The 19,567-nt window shown below is 46.2% G+C and overlaps 2 protein-coding genes across 2 annotated transcripts in view; one reads left to right on the top strand and one right to left on the bottom strand.

Annotated features, from left to right (window-relative positions):
• LOC106650984 (zinc finger CCCH domain-containing protein 13-like) overlaps positions 1–18,795 on the top strand; it is a 35,579-nt gene extending 16,784 nt beyond the window's left edge. Inside the window, exons 2-8 of the mRNA XM_023461735.1 lie at positions 1,979–2,025; positions 7,185–7,315; positions 9,357–9,575; positions 14,183–14,817; positions 15,045–15,256; positions 15,333–15,951; positions 16,488–18,795. Coding sequence (XP_023317503.1) covers positions 1,989–2,025; positions 7,185–7,315; positions 9,357–9,575; positions 14,183–14,817; positions 15,045–15,256; positions 15,333–15,951; positions 16,488–18,213 — 3,579 coding nt within the window. The 5' untranslated portion in view covers positions 1,979–1,988 and the 3' untranslated portion in view covers positions 18,214–18,795. The remainder of the gene's footprint in view (positions 1–1,978; positions 2,026–7,184; positions 7,316–9,356; positions 9,576–14,182; positions 14,818–15,044; positions 15,257–15,332; positions 15,952–16,487) is intronic.
• Positions 1–19,567, bottom strand: part of LOC106650997 — a 55,741-nt gene that overhangs the window by 35,715 nt on the left and 459 nt on the right. The gene's annotated exons all lie outside the window — the stretch shown is intronic.

Genomic DNA, 19,567 nt, shown 5'->3' with positions numbered 1-19,567 from the left:
CGAGTCGAAAGATTACGTGAGACGAGAGGTCGCGAGCGCGTACTTTATATAACTGCGTTGCAGTCAGGCAGGCAGGCGGTGCGGGCGCACACAGACACACACACACACACACACACACACACACACACGTACGATATGGTATATGGTGCAGGTCTACCTGGCCGCGGCACCGGTGACAGCACTCGAGCGTGCAAATGCGACGGATACGACGGCGGAGAAAGTGCTCGACTATCTTTTATATACAGCCTGCCGTACCGATCGAAAGAGCTGCGCCTTTATCCGCGTACATACATACGCCCGGCCAAACTCGAGAGCTAGACTTCAGCCTGCGCCGATTATTATTATGTGTCGTACTGTATAGGCAAATTGCAGCCGGGGCTCGAGAGATCGGCGGCTAATTTGCTGCTCGCGCGACCCGACTCCGGATCCTCGTTTCGAGTCTCGCAGTGCTACGCGCCAACGCGACATTTTCAAGCTCTACGTAGTGCGCAAACTGAAATGCAAATGATCGACGAAAAAAGACAAAAGCTTCGTTGGCTGTCCAAAGCCAGTGGACACTTTTTTCCGTCTGCTCGTTTCATTTTTTTTTCTTCCTCTCGTTGCCCACGAGAGCAGATATACACGTAGTTCTTCACTGCAAATAATAATAGAAATATACGCGCGCACTCGCCACGGCGCTCTTTCCACGAGAAAACAATACTAATTAACGGGTACGGCCTTGCGAGCGAGCGAGCTCGCGCCCGAGAAAAAGCTAATCGCTGATGGTCTCTCTCTCTCTCTCTCTTTTTCTCTCTCCTCGCTCGCGCGCTAGGCGTAATCGGCAGTGATTGTCTAGCATGTGCGATACATCACAGGCCTGTTATTACCTTTCTATTGAATTCTATGTACAATGAGAAAATGGCGTCGATCTGACCTAATTTTGCCTTATGCTGCACACACACACACACACACGACACGACGATTCAACTTATTATATATCAATCCTCGCGCTTCGTACGTCGGGCTCACGACGTACCATTTTGTTCGCGCTGCAAAAATCCAGAGAGAGAGAGAGGCACATTGAAAACGACGTTGCGAAAGGCGTCGGTCGTCGTCTCTCAAGCTCTCAGCTGACTACGCGTCGATCGAAGAGAGCCCATCCGTCCGAGATTACGCAGTCGGTGCGTACACACATCCACATATAGCTATATACGTATGCTCGGCGCGTACAGCCGCGTATATAGAGATCCACGTAAGAAGCGTAATTCTCTGGCTCGACCGCGAGCGACTTTGTATGTGTATTATCCGCGGGAAGTGGTAATCGCTATTCGCGCCTCGGCGGCGTATACAAAACTTTTTCCGCGCGCGCGCCCGGGAGAAATCGTATTTAAGCGGCGTATGTACGTAGCTCGTGCTTGGCAACGTCGTCGCGAGCCGCGAGTCACTTCAGCGAATACGTATATCGATCAAAAGCTCCTCGAAATCGAAAATTATCCGCGCATACGCGATCGACACGTGAAAGTAATCGTGCCGGTGCGGTGAAAAAGCCGCCAGCTCGCTGCGCTCGAGTGGGCCCCCCTCGCAAAAGCCGTGCATTCTGTTTGCTCCGCGATATTTGACATTGATATCGCGCACTAGTGCAGCTCTCGCGCGGTATAAGCGCTGTGCACGCGAGTCGCTCGGCTGTCATCGCGATTGTCCGCGAGCAGTTGAACGTTCGCGGCACGAAAACATCGCTAATACGCCGACGAGATTAACGAAATTTACGTTAATCGATCGTCGTCGCGGGGACCGATTGTGCAAGCATGTAATTCATGATCGCGGTTAAAAACTCGTCAAATTATACGAAGCTACTTTTGGCTTTTCGAGCTGTTTATTATACCAGTCCGCCTTTTTAACCCAGCTATCAACACCGCATTAATATACATGTATAGAATTACGCAAACATCATGCGCCATTGAATAATAATGATTGCAATTTTATTATTTTCAACTTTCAGAAGAGCCAATATGCGGGAGAGGAGATGGCTGCTAGTTGCTCTATATGGTACGTAAAAGTTTATACATTTGACATTGACATTATTTCTTGTGACAGCGTGTGACGAAAAAAAGCACAAAAATAATTACGCGTATTTAATTTCGATTACAAAACGTGCACATGCGTATGTAAAACGTATACCGCAGCACGCGTCTGCAACGATTGAAAGATCAATATCGAGTGTCAAAAGAAGTTTTAGGAAGAAAAACACGTGCAAGCAGACACTTTGCGACCTGTATAAAGAACATATCCATTGCTAGTAAGTGGCAAGGCTCGACGCGTGTACAAATAAATTCCAAGAACTCGAATTTGCGAGGCCCCAAAAAGAGACGTCGCGAACTAAAATTGTTCGACAGCGACACCGCACGCATGTGTATTATATATTTGATCGAGATAAATGCATCGGGCCGCATTGCATATAATATGCGGTACTTCAGCTTCCTGCGCCGTTTCGTCGCTTTACCGTTACAAATAAGTAGGATCCAGGGCTTTTAAAGAAGGCATAAAAAGAAAAAATTGAGCTACAATACCGTCGAAAATCCCGTACGCTTATAGCGGTGTGAGCTCCTCGCAACAGAGTCCTCGGCAACAGCAGCAGCAACAGTCGACTATGGAATACCAAAAAGGTCTCGTCGTCGTCGTCGTCGAGTCGTGCAACTCGCGCGCGCGCGGGGGTACGTTACGTATACATATACGCGAGGCCCGCGAAATCGGAGCACGACTCCGTAATATACTGTTAGCGCCTCTTTTCGCGGCAGCGGATCCTCCACGGCCTCGACGAGTCGCGATCCGAATGTGCCGTATTTTCGTCGCTATGGAGCTGGAGCCAATTAGCGGCTTCTGGTCATCGCAATTATCGGCACGTATACATGGGTAGCTCGTGAGCTGCGCAGATCATCGGACGAAAGACGATCTCAAGCATGAGGCAAAATGCACAGCCACGTATATCGATGTATGCACGCAAGCTGTTGACTGTGCTGAGATCGTGCATAAGCTATTACGTTTATAAGCCGCGCGGATAGAGTGCAAAGCCATCCTCGGAAACGGGAGAAATCGCGATGCTCTCAAGCGATTAGTTGTGCACAAACAGCTGCTGCTCGTGATACCCGAGCATAAAGCTCGATACGTCAACGGACTAGATCGGCCTAAAGGGATCTCCCCCTCGCGTCGTACGCGACAAAACGCGGATCGATATCGAAGATTTCAGCCGCGCGAATCGTTATAAGTACTTACAAGCTCGGCTGCCTTATATAGCTCCCGCGACGTACAGTGACGAGAGCTCGAGGAGTACACAAACATCCTAGAGAACTTGGCAATTAGCGCCGCTCGCTATTATGTCTCGCGCTCGATTTTTTGCGCCCGTGCACAGTATACTTACATACTTGCGAGCGAACGAGTCACGGGATGGCATTTTTCGTTGACGAGCTGCAGCAGCTCGTTCGAAGGTGAGGAATTTCAATTCCCTCGCCCGAGCTCCTATTGTTTCTCTCTAATACTCTCTTTACTTATATATGCCGGAATGCTCGAGTGAGCTGTTGGATTTAACGCACCGCTGCATTGCATCGACAGACAACTTGCGCGCGAGTCCCAAGAGCTTAGCATTTAGCTCGCGATATCGATATTCATCATCTGTTGTAAAACACGCGCAAGTGACGACGAGTAGTGTGGGGAATATGATTTATTGCAAAAAATGTCGATCGCTTGTTACGAATGTACGAGGCTAGTTGAAGATATAATGCGCTGATCGAAGTCAAAGTCTAGAATCATGCTTTTAGTAATTTTATATTTACGACGTATATATTTTTTATTATAAACTTCAGACTACGAAGTAAATATTATTTCAGTTATTAGTAAGGCTACCATACCATTAGTCATTAGCATTAGCTTTCTACCAAATATATGCCGTGTCTTACATTTTTTTTCTATCAAAAAATATCTTATTATATATGGAACAGGACTTGCATTTCTATTAAAAAATGCGGTGCAATTTGCAAGCCATATTCACTAAAAATCACCCATAATCGTCAAATAGTCGCTTGCAAACGAACTTATGATAAAGTTTATTTTTCTAAACAAATAAAACGGTAGAATTGAACGAGAGTATTAGTTTTATCATCGAAAAAAATTGAAAATTCGATCGTTTATCGTTAAAATCGATGAAACTTTAAGAAAAACGCTGACAAAATAGTATAATAACTTTTTCCAAATACGTACACGATTAGCGTTTTTCTGCACTATACAAAAACTTTTAACGAGAATAAAATATTAAAAATTCGAGTATTTGCACTACCCTTGAATCGATTACTCTCTCGTACAGTCGGAGCATTCAACGATACAGCCGGAAAAATAGCTCATATATATTAAAGTCGCCCTAATAACTGATGCATTTACACCTAAAGGAGCTTTTATTGAGCAGTCGACAAGTATAATATAGTAAGATAAAAAAAAACTCGAGAGCTGCCGGGACTCAGTGCGAACGACGAGTCGTTGTTACATGGCACTTGGGTCTAATCGTTCATCGACGCGCGCTCATCGAGAGCTCCATCGATTTTCTTTGCTTGCGAATTGCATACATTATGCAGCCGCAATTATATTCTTGAATAAATAAACGATAATAATATATGCCTGTACACACGCCCAGAGAATGCAGCAAAAGTCTTATACTTAGCATTTCAACATATTGGCAAAAAAATTATCCAATACGCGAGCCTCAGTTAACAGAATGCAGAATGGGTGCAATAACACGTCATTTCTCGAATATAACGTCAACGCTTATGATGGTTGCCTACTCGTGACATTTTCGGCTATTGTAATTCGAATACACGACAATTAGCTCAGTGCGAAGCTAGTCGAGAAAAAAAAGAACTTTTGATGCATAAAGCAGCCAGGTCGATTGCAACAAAAGGCCAAAAAACGTGTCGAAACATTCTCTCGGCATTTGTGCGAGGGCCGAGTACGTAATGATATAGTCGTCAAATGGACGCGTTGTTCGGGCGAGCTCGCGTCACTTATTACACGCAGACAATGTGTCGGGGCGTCGATCGCAGTCATAAATCGCCGGCGGCAGGCACGGGAGTTATTAGCTCAGCCGGGCCAAAATAGCGCACAAGCGCGTTCGTTTTCTAGTTATATCCAGTTAGATATGCGCGGCGGCTTTCGGTGCGTGCAGGACCGGCTCGAGGAAAACTTGTCTCGTAGCTTTGGTTTTATGGTACAATATCGGGGAGCTCCACCTCCCCCGCGCACGCAAGGAAGCATTACCAGCCGAGCTATAAGAGCTTTCCGGTCGAGCGAGCGCCCGCTGTACTGGCTATTTCGCAAGGTTCGCACTTTTTTCGGCTGTTACGTGTTCTCTCGTTGTTGTTGTCGGTGCTACAAAAGTATACACACCGAGGCAGATACGATCTCGGGTGAAAATCCTCACGGCCCAGACGCTACGAGTAGCGTCGATCGCGGCAGATGATATTGGCAGCGAGTAATTCACCGCGTATACTCCGCGGCGAGGAGAGATCGGCCAAACAACAACGATTCGGCTCCCCTAGATCCGCGCTACAATATGTAAGCGCGTAGTGGCGCAAGTTGCCCCATTCTCGTGGGCTCTTGCGTATTATATTTACCGTGGCAGTTCGACTGCACCGAGAGGTGAATGTAATGAGCTGCGGCCGCCGCCGACACGTACGTGTGATCGTGATGCAGTGCAGGCAGTGCCAGGCAGGCATCGGCTTGAGAAATATTTCATGAAAATCTTTTGCGACACGCTTATACAGACGAGCGAGCGAAACGAGACGAGTGCACCCGAGCTTCTATATAAATATTCTCATACTACTATAAATATTCACATAGCTACCCTCCGCGAGTATACGTCGCCGCAACATTTGTCGTATGTATGGGCAGCTGTAGATGTGCATTATACTACGCGGCCGATCGCTCGCTCGCTCGCTCGCCTCTCTCTCTCTCTCTCTATCTGAACTTTCGCGATGCTTTCGCGACTGATTGCATCGACGTAATATGTACACATCGATCGAACCGGCCAACTATGCGAATTATTCGCCGATATACACCGAAACGATCGGTACAACAGCGCAGAGGCACTTGAGCACAGAGAATTGCGATACATAAGCACCTTTCCATTCGTCCGCCGCGGCCGATCGACGGCCCCCCCGGTGAGGCACTTATAATTGCGCCCACTTTCTTTTGTCCGAATTTTGAGTCGCTGATCGACGCGCGCGCGGGGCCGCGGCTAGACTTTCTACGCGCCGCGAGGACGCCGATTCGATTCGCTGCGACGAAGGGCTACTCTGCTGTAACAACACTTTCGATTGGGCAAAAAATGCGAAGCTTTCGCAACGCGATCGACCGAACGAGTGATACAGCGAGAGAGTGTACTCGTACGATTGGCGCGAACGAGAAATTTATCAAAAATTATCGAAAAGTCGAGTGGTGTCGGGGTCTGCCAACGACAACTGCAAACGATTGTGCGAAAAGAGCAGCAGCAGCAGCAGCAGCAGCAGCAGCCTTGATCCGATTCAAATGCAATTACCCAACCTGAGAGATGCATTTTATGAGTCGTCATCGAGCAAAAAGCTGAGAAAAAGAGAAGGAAATTACCGCGCACGACCGGAGAGCTGCTCTCGCTTTCTGCTGCTCTTTTCGCAATCCGCAGCGCCACACGGCTCCACTCGGCTTCTTCTTCTTCTTCTCCTCATTTCCCTCGACTATGAGAGATCGCTCGTCGAGAGCTCGTCGAGCACTCCGAGCGAGTCTATGCATACACTTGAAAATATTGCTGCAGTTGTTTCTAAATCGATATTATTTATACGCAATTCGTGGAGCGATCGCTGCTCTCGGCAAACGCTTTTGGCGCAACTCGCAATATGCGACACGAGCTAAGATATGCTGCTGTTTTATGTATGTATAGCGATCTTTCCTGCCGATTTTTCAATTTTAACTGCTATTTATATACATCAAAACTTTATCTCCCGAGACATACAAACGAGTTTCGTATGTATATAACTGTCGCAATGCTATGCCCAAGTTTTAAAAACATCCAAGATTAACGCTGCTTTTGAAAAACAAACAAGAAAAATTACAAAACACGTGGACAGTATATTAATGTATTCAGCAGAACGGTTTTTCGTACGTTTATTGATGAAATTGTACAATTGCAGGACTTTTCATAGCGGTTGCCGTCTCGGATGCGCTCAAGGCGTCGAGGGCGAAATTTAAGATAGCAACGTCATCGACCACGTCCACCACCGGAGAGCCCGCCTCAGCAGATGCTTCCGACGATGACACCGAGGTGAGTTTTAATTTTTTATTTTTTTTATTTTTTTATATACTCGACGAACCGAGTGGCCCAACTTTTTTCCTTCTTACCCGCGTTTAGATTTGCGCCTCTCAAGTGGCTCGTTTCTTCGCGTATCAAGATTGAGGTGTACACTGGAAACCATGTTGAGTTGGCAGAGCTCAATCTCGGGTTATACGAGCTCGATTCGATGTGTAGCTCTGCCAACGCAATTTTTTGAGTTGATACAGCTCAATTCATATTTTTCAATGTCAACAAACGTGAACTGAGCCACGTCACGTCAATATCACGCGTTTGTAAGTGAACATAACCAGAATGTTCATTAAAATGAACATAGCAACATCTGACAGTTCAACGATCAGCAACGATATAACATTTAGTTGTGAGGACTGTATTTTTGGGCTCATACAGCTCAATACAATTAGCTAAATTTGGTTGAGCTGCTGTTCATCAAGAGGGTTTCCAGTGTAGAGTGTTTTCACGCTTTATAAGTTATATATACTCGCATGAGATTATCCCAGAGAGTTGACGCTGATGAAGCGAAATGCAAAACATAATAATCCACTCGAACGAGAGTGGATGAAAAAAAAACTTCTCGACTTTGTCAATTATGGTTGTAGGTGGATGACCAAACGTTTTTTCCCACAGTCCATAAGCTTATGCAAAAAATTCATAATATGAAAATCCACGCTGCTCTGCAGCAGAACGTTGGCGTGATTTGTATTTAATTGAGCTTCGATATAACCATGTTCATCTATAAAGAACCGATTGAACGACCGTTCATGAAAAAGTCATTTAAGTTTAGGGAAATTTCTACATTGGCAAGGAAAAGTCACTTGTGGGAACAACTTTCAAAACGGTCTGATAGCCATCTAGCGGCTAAACTGTAAACTGAGCGGACTTTTGACCCTGCCGAGCGCCGACCAATTGCATCGCGTAAATAGTCATCCCTGTGGCTAAAAATCGATAATTATTGTACTTGCTTTTACCTAATACCTAATAAGCAAAAATGATTCTAAAAATAGACCTCAATTACAGAGCTCGTTTGGTCTCCTAGTTTTTTCAATCTCTTCACTTTTTCAATACTTTCAATTTTTGTTCGTGACCTTTAAATTTGAAAGCCCATTATAAAAATTTAGATAGTATAAGTTGACGTAGTAAAAAAGCTTCACGAATTTTTGGCGACGATAGTCTGGATAAGTTTCCATTAAAAAAACTCTCTCGAATTTTTTTTCTTGTGTCACTCTGAACTAAGCTTAGAGCTTGGGAGGAGACTTAACATTTTCATTTTTTCTTTATTTTAATTCTTTACGAAAACAACTTTAGCAAAATACACGTTTTGTTGAATTATTAACACAGCTGTTGTATAGATATTTTACTACCACTTGTTGCTCCAATGACAAATTGAGCTTTATTTTTCACATCTCATGTATAATACCATTATGTAATTTATGAATGTAGGTTCAGAGATATATTCGTATGTGTGAATGTTTTTCCGCATATAAATTGCTCGTATGATTCAGAAAAGTTTGCGCCTACATGAATGACATTTTCATTACAATTTCAGTGTAGTTTTAACGACATGTGAAGGCCTACACATATCATGAGAAGATTAGAGACACATCCTCCAAATGTATTCAATACAATTAGCAGTAAAAGTTACAATAATACATATTTACAAAGAAAATAAGCAGATAATAAGCTAAGTGATACAGACAGATGCAAAATTAAGCTACATTAAAATATATTAAAACGAAGTTATTTGGTATCGCATTCAATAGTTTTCATAGGTTTCAAGGTTGATATTCATAGATAATTATAGAAATAATTCTATTTTTATGAAGAAATTTTTTGTCAATGTAATGGTAGTAGTTTTTCGAATACTTTTAGAATCGCGCTACTTTTATTTAGGCTCATTCATTTAGTACTTGTAAAATGTTTATAAAATTTTTGCAAAAAATAGACGAATCAATGAGAGTCAATGAAAATTTTCATAAGTAATTTATTTGCTAACGATATTTGACCAAATTTTCAGGCAACGACGACATCCGGCAGCGAAACCAATGGGACGACGGCGCACACGCTCACGGGGATCCCGCAGATCGATTACATTTTTGATCCCAATCTGCCGCGCGAGCTAAACGGCTACAACTTGAGCGATTATCCATTCTACGAGAGCATGCCAAAGGACATCGATTTCAAATGCGACGGACTTCATGACGGATTTTACGCGAGTGTGCCGCACAAGTGTCAGGTAAAAATAAAATTTGTTTAATTAAACGATTTTGTTCGTATGCGGGAAAATATTGAAAAATGAATCGTAATGGAGGCAATATCGTGTGCTATTGCTTTTTTATTGTTCGCATCGGTCGAAATTGAAATGTATAAATTCGTGCCAGTTGTGTGTCGTGCGATCAAAACGAAATGGGCATGCACACGAGCGCAGAATTAATAAACGCGCGGTAATACTTGGCCCCAAAGTCATAATTTTCGTTGGTTATTTTTGCTAATCAACGTTTCGATACGCGACATTTAATTTTTTTGCTTTCATGGAGCTTCCAACGTCTGAAATTTATCTATACATTCGCTTGAAATTAGTTATGACATTAGCCATCGAGTCACGCGTGTAAGTGCACTTATACGCACGAGTTGCAATTTATTTTCCATATACGTAATCGCCAACGACGTCTTATGGGACAACGTAATGCCCCGGCTATAGGCTACTCGATGGAAACGCCGATGAATTATCCCCCAGGGCTAAAAGCCGATTCGATGCTATTCGCGCACATATAGACGCGCGTTGGCTCATCCTAGCGCATTACATTTCTCGCGCAATATTACGGAATCTCGAAGATTATGAACTGACAAATTCATCAAACGATCGAATATTGAAAGTGGCTTCCACGAACATGCGTCGCGCGTATTCATTAGCGCGACATAAATTTATTGGTTAATAGCGATCCGTGTGCATTTGACCGCCGTTGCGAAGCACTCGAGACTTTTAAGATGATTGCATAAACTCAGGGTAGCTGCCACTGGGAAATATTGTCAAAAAAGCGCGTATTCGCACGGGGTCGATTGTCGAGCGCATTCATACGAAGCTCAACTCGAAAAACAAGCGAGCATCGGGATTAAAATCCAATTTGTATTCTCGTACATCCAGCTGACTTTATATAAATGGGCTGCAGCACGAATCACAACATGCGTGCGGTCAATTAATCTAATGTTCCCGAGGGGGCGGGCCGCGCGCGAGATCTGTCGCTTTTAGCGCCGCGCGCGATTACGCAAGCACACAGCATCACTGGTGGATTCGATCATTTGCTCGATAGCATCGCCGAGCTAATAAGATTCTGCTTTGCGTCCCCTTACTTTCACACTCTCTGTATACACAGTCATTTCCCTCGGGTTCGTAGTATATATAGCTGCGTCTACCTCAATATTTGCCAAATAAACACCGAACCTCGGATGACAAGTGCTTCTCTTCTTCTTGGCAATTCTACATGCTAACCCTTTCGAGTTATTGCTCCGAACCAAATCTACGACGGTTCGTCTAATCGACGGATCGAAGTTTCACTCCTGGCAATATCCTCGTGCAGTTTTCTGCATGCGGAGCGCTCGAGCGCCATTAATTGTTAGGCCGCGCGCGATCGACAAAAAATTAGGACTCACCGAGCTATATGTACATAGGCGTGCGTGAAAGCTATATAACGTTTCGCAGCTGCAGCGCAATATGCTTTACTTCCGGTAGAAATGGATTCTGGCCGATATCCTTTCTCGCGGCTCGCGCGCGGGCGAGATGAGCAGCCAAGCAGTCCGCGACTCTGATCATTGTCATGCAAATTTCCAAAGGCTTCGCGCCGATAGAGAGAAGTGAGAGAGAGAGAGAAAACTTTCTTTCTGCGAAGTCACGCAGCCTTTCCGCAGAAGTCGGGAAAAAGTTATTTTTCCTTACTACGCGCGTTATCCCTGACAATCGCCGCCGCCGCCGCCGCGCTACATGTCAAACGAACTCGTGGTTAATTTCCAGCGCTAGAAAAGAGCGACGATTCTCATTATTGTCGTTGACACTTACCGTGTATCATAATGCCCGAGCCTACGCATCTAAGTTCTGCCTTTGCTCGAGCTCCAGTGTATATCAATATTTGGCTCGCTCGATCATCTCCGTAGGCGTCGAGAGCGTTGTTGATTCTCTCCCGAGTAAATCGTCTATTCAAATTAAATGTTGTGTGCGAGCGAGTCTTTATGCGCTCCCTCGAGCTCGAGATGTAAATATTACGCAATCTCGAGTGTATTCGCGCACGCAGATGACTTATATCGAGTGCGCGGCTCGAAAGCGGATGAGGCAGCTTAGAAAAAATAACGCAGCAGCCGAGTAGAAGATTTATATAAAATGACGGTTGCGAGCGCTTCTTCGACTCCGTCGGCTCAAGAGCAGTGTACAATCAATTTTGATTTTTTTTTGGGGGGAAAAGCCCTTGAAATTTTGCTTTAAAAATTTACAATATTTGTGTATACATACGGCTCGCACTTGAAAGAAAGAGAATTCCAAGTCAATGAACTTATAAAAAAGATGAAATATTCAAACGAAACACGAAGTAAAAAAAGTTCTCAGTGATTTGGAGGCAGAAAAAACTCGTTTTCTCATGGAAACTTTACGATTGCGCATCCCACGGACGAGAATCTACATCGAAGCCCAAGCAATCGAGACACCTCTTGTGTTCATAAAGCATCTTTCGCGTTACGAAAAAAAAAGAGAAGATTCCACTCGTGCGTCGTTGTACTCGCGTGTGCGAGCAGATCACCCGTCGGTCATGCAAACCCATTGCTCATTTTCGAAGGGCGTAAAAAAAGGAAAAATATCGCGAGACGTATTATATGTTCTTGAAATTGCGCCGCGAGGCTCCTCGAGAGAGCGAAAGGGAAAGAGGCCAATGATCTCGTCGCGCGGCAAAATCTATGTGCTCGAACCTTCGGAACAGGACACGACAGATCTTTCGTTTATACAAAGAGTCGTCTATACATATACAAACTGCACAACACGTTTATACCTTTGGTCTCTCTTTTTCTCTCTCACTCCATAAATAAATCGATCTCCGCGTCTCGTGTATAGCGATTAAAACATGCAGTTCAGCGATTACGTTATAGCTATGTGTAGCGCGCTATTGACTCGCAAAACTCAACTCATGGATTAAGGCGATGGAGATGAAATTTCTCACGAGAGAAGTCGTACATATAAATGATAAATAAATGAAGTAATCCGTTCAGGAAAGGCATCGACCGATGCTCAAATCGCAATATATGTTTTTGCCGTTGAATACATAGACGTTCGTCAATAACGAGTGAAAATATTTCCTCAAGTGGCTTCAAGAGATTTTAACTCGTCTATAAGCGATTGTCAGCCTTTCATCGCTCGAATGTTATCCGATTAAAAGTGAGAGAAATTTCATGTCAAAATTACCATAGACGGTAAAAGTGCGCTCGAAGTGACGATCGAATCGGGTAATTTGATTACACCTTCGGCCCACTTTTACTGTATTATAAGCGAGCTCACGCGGCAATTTTCGGCGCAAATTTCTCTCGAGTTTTGCACGTGATCTCTAGAGATTATAATCGTTACGTAATCCTTTAAAATTATTCGAAATTTTTTGCGAGAGAGAGAATAAAAGCAATAGACACGGAGCAAGTAAAATATATTTTCCTCGCGATACGGTGGCATGGCTTTAGGTAAACATTTCAAGAGAGTACATATATCAACTGATGAATTTCACGCTGTTTACTCGCTCTGAAAGTCCGCGGAGTCACTCCGGAGTGGACGCGGGGGGGCACATAACGCGAGAAAATGACGTGCATACGAATTCTCGGTTATCAAGAGCAGCGCGAGGCCCATGAGTCGCGCTAGCCACCGCCGTTTATTCGCAGCGTTACGCGGGTATACGGTTACGTGCCTCGGCATCGCATGGGCCTCGCCGCATATAATATGTGCAATCGCCGCCGCCGCCGCCGCCGCTGCAGCATCGTGTATTGTACTGGGAAAATTTTTATTCGCCACGAGTGTCTCGTGTGTATGTGCCTTTCTTACGTATACCGCTGACATGCGTCGCTCTGCATACGGACGAGGGAGCTCGTTGCGTGTCGAAACGATCCTTCCACGGACTTTGTCCGTTCGCTCCGCGTATGGGTCATCACCACCATTGCGGTTCGGTAGATCGGCTGTAGCACGCTCGTACGTCGTCGAAAGCTTTCCAGCTTTTGAGTATTACAAATTTTCTGTCATTTTCTGAGATACCGTCGGCCGTCTTTTGAAGGTATAGGACGCAAAAAACAAAAGGCCGATTAACGTTATGAATCTAATGGGTATTAGTTAATTTTCTAATGGGTATTCGATTTTCGAGTGTACGCGTAAGGTCGTTATAACTAACGAATTGGAATCGTTCGGTAGGTGATAATGGATTATCGAATAGATCGAGGCAACATTACCTTACATAATTGAAATAGCCACACACAAACAAGCACACAAACTAATACGTCGATTCACTCACGCGGGCGTACAGATCGGCACAAACTTACAATTGCGACTTGGATTCAAATCCCAACTGGTTTTTGACGAGCGTGCATCAATCAAACTTTCTCCCAAAGTAGTCAAAACAGACTAAAATTACACAATCGCGAAGAAATTTCCATGTCCATCGAGTCGCGCATCGGGCCCGTTGTTGAGTAACGCGCGGCCGATCTCTTGGCACCGAACGGCGTAGGCGCGATATACGCACACACACACGATGTGCGCCGCGTGCACAAGTCGCGCAATTTTGCTCGTAACCGATTAAGCACGGACTGACTTTCTCTCTCTATATATCTACGCAGGTCTACCATCACTGTCTGTACGGCACGCGCTACGACTTCCTCTGCGCCAATTTCACCGCCTTCGACCAGAAGACCTTCATCTGCCACTTCGTCTCGGAGGTGGACTGCGCCAACTCGAAGAAGTACTGGCACCGCAACGACGCCCTGTACCAGGCCGCGAGCAGCTCCACCACGTCGACCACCACCACGACGACGAGCACCACCACGACGACGACACCCTCTCCCGCTAGTCACGACGGCAACAAGAACGATCGAGGCAGAGACAGAGATCCGCCGCTGAGACGAAGGAGGCCTATTCACAGGCGGCCCGCTTACGACTACTACGACGACGAGTACTACGACGACGATTACGAGCCGGTGCGACCCAGAGCCGGTGGTGGCGGCGGCGGTTACGCTAGACGCGACCAGTACGACGACTACGACGATCGCAAGTACTCGCGCAGAGACCGCGACAGAACCGACAATTTCCGGCATCGCGACAGAGATCGCTACGGGCCGTCGCGGGCCAGTCGCCGAGATCCCGTGAGGCCGAGGGACGACGCCGACGGGCCTCCTCGATCGCGCCTCCGGGATCAGGACTCGTCCAGGTCCAAGGACGTCGAGGAACGAGCCAAAGATACCGACGATCGCAAGAGGTAATGACCGACTGACTGATTATAATAATTTTCCATCAGCTGCTCTCAAAATACTTCATTTACATGCGACAAAATCTGCCCGAGACATAATACGTGTCCTCCGAGTCCGGGAACGATCCGAGTTGGGAAAAACCAGCTCGTACTAATGCTTTTCATCGCAAGAACAATTGCTTTCATTTCACAATCGTTGCAGTGAATTTTCGTTAATTAATAATTTTACAACGTAGATTTAGGTATTATAATGATGATGATGATGAATACGCTTATGGATCTCTTTCTGATCCCGTCAGCAGTGAAGGTCTGGTGAAACCCGCGGCGCCGCCTACATCTCTGTACTCGAGACCCCGAGCACCGCCCAAGCTCCGCAGGCCGGTGCCGCTGTCCGAGAAAAACAAGTATGCCTACTCCACGAGTACGACCGTACGTCCGCAGACTGCTGGTGAGTTTATTTGCCTATTAACGTCGATTCTACCTGTAAGATTTGACCTTTAACATGACAAACCTTCGTTTTCTAGACGACTCTCATCGAAGGCCGATCGCCGAAGATGTCGACGAACCCCGATCGAGACCAGTCGGGCCGCAGGACGAGGACGTCGAGCTACCACCTCGCCGCAAACCTTACGCCGACTCCGAGCCTCGTAAGAGGCCGCTAAGCGACAACATCGATGACGAACCACGGAGAAGACCCGCGGCGGTACCGGAGATCGCCGACGAACCGCGTCGACGACCCGCCGCGGACGTTTTCGACGAGCCACGTAACAGGCGTCCGGTTGTCAGCGAGGTCGTGGACGAACCCCGACGACGACCCTTGATAGAGATCGTGGACGAGCCTCGAAGACGACCTCTCGTCGACGAACTCGACGAGCCTCGCCGAAGACCGTCGGCCGCCATAGTCGACGAGCTGGACGAGCAGCCAGCAGCAGCACCACCGGCGCGTCGTCGTCCGGTCGCCGCGATCGACGACGTCGAGGATAGCCCACGGGCTCGAAGACCACCGCCGCCCGTGGACATCTACGAGGACGACGACTACTACGTCGATGAGCTCGAGGAGGTCAAGCCGCGTTGGCTCGTGCGAACGAGGCCCCTCAGAGAGCGCGAATATCTCGATAAGCGATATCGCGATCGACCTTACAGGTAAGGTAATGCGTACCCCCCATTTCGAGCAGCTCCACGATTTGACCAACAATTCTTTCCTTTTTTTTTCTACGTGAAATTTATCATTTTTTATTCTGTCTATAAGTGTAAGCAACTGAATAAGTAGGTTGACGCGAGATCGATAACTATTAATTGCTGACGTAATCGTTACTTTCGCATACATTTCTACGCTATCGACACGCTTGTTCAAATTTTTACAATTTACAACGCCAGATGGCGATTCGTGAACTCATCCGAAAGTTGGACGAGTGGTTACTTTATGCTGCATCCGAGCATAGCGTCAATTCATTCTTCCTTTGAATCAAACTCATCTATATTTTTCATTGACTTTCTGATCTCAACGCCCGAATTGAAAAGAAGATGTTTTTTTTTCTTCAATTTTCAATTATCTTCACTATAAACTGGTTTCTCAGTGCATTTCCTTTAACGACGTGGACTGGTTTCGGACAGAGCTTACATAATCATTCTCTAATAAACTCGAAGGATACGTGTATCGAAGCTAATAATTCTTGCAGATCGAGATACCGGGACGAGGAAGAGGAGACAAGGCCGCGCAAGCTGCCGAGCCGGCCTCGCGATCGCTACGAGCGAGAACGAGAGCGCACCCGGGATCGATCTCTGGATCGGGCCAAGGAGCGAGTCCGTGCGCAGGAGCGAGAACGAGACCGCGAGACCGAACGGGAACCGGATCGAGCGCGCCACCCGACGCGTTCCAAGGACTCGCAGCAGGATTTCCTCGAGGACAAGACGACGAAGAAGACGGCGCAGTTTTACGAGCGAGCGACGACTACACCCAGCAGCACGACTACGACAACGGCGGCGACGACGATAACGACACCGGCGACGAGCGTCGCGACCACCAGCAGCACGACCAGCGAGAGACCCACCACTACCACGGTCATCACCTCGATGACGAGCTCGAAAAATCTGGGCCCCTCTTCGGTCTCGCAGACTCCCGAAGAGCCGAGACCGAAGATATCCCTCGTAGCCATACAACCGCAATCGGCCTTGGATCATCGGCCGCAGCAGCAGCACAAAGAGTCCGAGTCTTACGAGGACGACTACTCGACGGCCGGAAAGTACTGGAAGAGCTCGGAGCAGCAGCAGCAAGAGGAACCGCAGCAGCAAACCGCGAGTCAAGGACGAGGCGAGAAGGAAGCCGCGGTCGTTGACTACGACTCGTCCGAGTATTACGACGACGTCGAGGAGCCGGCCGTAGTGCCGATACCACCTGCGCCTCCGGCACGAACGACCACGACGACGACGAGCACGACGACGACGACGACGCCTCGACCGACGACCAAACGGCCGTTTTTGCCGTCCCGAGGTGGAAGTCCCAACCCGAGGGGTCTGCTGCCAGTGGGTTCCAAGGCCCTGCCCAACTATCGTCGCGACGAGATACCCATCAAGCAGTACATCAAGCTGACCAGCGGTCCCGTAGACAATGCGCCTCTCAAGCCTATTCAGCAGCAGTCGGAGGATTACAGAAGCAAGTCCGGCAAGAACTACGAGGAGGCGGCTCCGATGCAGGAGCAGCACAACAAGCGACGCAGCGAACAGCAGACTTTTCAGCATCAGCAGTCCCCGAAGGCCGAGTGGAGCCCTTTGGACTTTCAAGGGGCGCGCGGCGAGCCCAACGAGGCCCAGCTCCATCATCGCCAGCAGCAGCAGCAGGAGATGCAGCAACAGCAGCAACAGCTGAGGGAGGGCCAGAACGTCCACAGCAACCTGTACAGCGCGACCTACAAGAAGGATCGCATCAACGAGGTCACCCATCACAATTTGCACGACATACCCGAGAGCGAGTACGACGTGACCCTCAACGAGGCTCTGGCGCCCAACAACTTGCCGCAGGAGACGAGCCTACCGGCTGGATTCGCCTTGCCGCTGCATCGACAGCTCGGGGGACGCGATGCAGCCCTGCAACCATCTGAGAACACTTACAAATTTTCCAGACCTCAGCAGCAACAGCTACCGATGCAACAGCAAGCTCTACAATTGCAGCTGCAGAAGCCGCAGGCACAGCCTGTTCCACCTCAGCACCAACCCTTTGCCACGGTCCAGGTGGCACCTCAGCCACCCCAGCAGCAGCAGCAGCAGCAACATCATCAGCCACAGAGCATCGCCAGAAGCGTCGACAGGGGCAAGACCGTGTACTACAGGGCTCCCGAAACCATTCAGATAAGCGGCAGCCAATATCGTCCTCAACGCGCCCATTGGACCGACTACACGGCCTACTGAGCTCTACAATTATAGCGATTCACTGCTTTTACAAATCTGCTATAGAGAGAGACCCGATTGACGAATTCGCGCAATCGAGTCGACACTTACCCCGCGCAGCTTTTCGTGCGAGGCCAACGACAACATCTTGCTGTAACGCACGATATATAGCTGCATTCCGCGCTCGCTTACGTTCGACTAAAATTGTTCGCTTCGTCCGCGTTGGAAGCATCGATCGGATTCTCGTGTGCTTTTAAAAACAACCTCCTTACTATCGATTATGTAAATTAGTAAAGACTTTGTTATCAAGGAATACTCTAAAAATACTCATAATAAATCTTCTACGTTTAAGACGCTGTTTGCACGAGATACTATCCATGCGATTTATAATTTCATGACAGAAGATTATTTTCCTGATTATTATGCTCGTGAAGAATGTCTTTGTCAGTGTTTGGATTTGTAAGAATGTGTCTCTTGTCGGGGTACTATGACTGACAAGAGAAAAAGCAACTGGCGTGGCTTAGGACCGAAAAATGATAAATATAATTATGTCGATGCTAGAACGAATGCTATTGATATGGAGAGTCAGAGAATACGCTAACAATTTCAAACCGACTTTTCTCTCGTCTCCTTTGAATATTTTTTTCAGAACAATTTTCGGTAGATATCATGATAATAGTGATTCTCTGCGCAGCGAATTGAAGAAAAAAATATTCAGTGGACATTGAGCGAAAACGTGTTTGAAAATTTTCATTTTTACTCATGTTTCAACTTTCTCTCAATATGAGAAATAGCTTACTCGTTAAATGTACATTCTTCAATTTAATAAATATAGCATAAAACCGTTTTAAGTTTTATTACTTTTTTTCCAATGACGATGGTGCAGATTAAGATAACAAAAATGTTCGTGTGTATAAATAAAGTATGAATTAAGTAGATTTGGAATTAATTTCGAAATATTTATTTGATAAAAGAAAAAAATCTTGCGAAAAAAAATTATGAAATATTTTAGCTTGTATGTCATTCATAAAAAAAATTGAAAAAAAAACAGTCGAGCCTACTTGACGTAATACAAAAAAAATTAAATAATGTTTAAGGTTCGCATTAGGTTTATATGTGCAATAATTAATGTTTTTACTCCTAAAAATTCTTTTGACTACTTGTATGACGATAATTCTTACGATAGGTGACAAAATTAAAGTTAATCGAGTTGTAATTGAAAAGCGTATGAAGTTAAGCTCTACGTAAGAGAACCTGTAAATATGTTGAAAATACTTTTTGTTAAATTAAAATATTTTGTAAACATCATTTAACTTACAAACTATTCAAAGCCGTCCATGTGATTTTAATTTTTTGTTCGAAGGAACGATATCGA

Source organism: Trichogramma pretiosum, unplaced genomic scaffold, assembly GCF_000599845.2.
Source record: "Trichogramma pretiosum strain Unisexual culture from Peru unplaced genomic scaffold, Tpre_2.0 scaffold65, whole genome shotgun sequence".
Taxonomy (NCBI): domain Eukaryota; kingdom Metazoa; phylum Arthropoda; class Insecta; order Hymenoptera; family Trichogrammatidae; genus Trichogramma; species Trichogramma pretiosum.
This window is presented reverse-complemented; position numbering and strand designations above follow the sequence as displayed.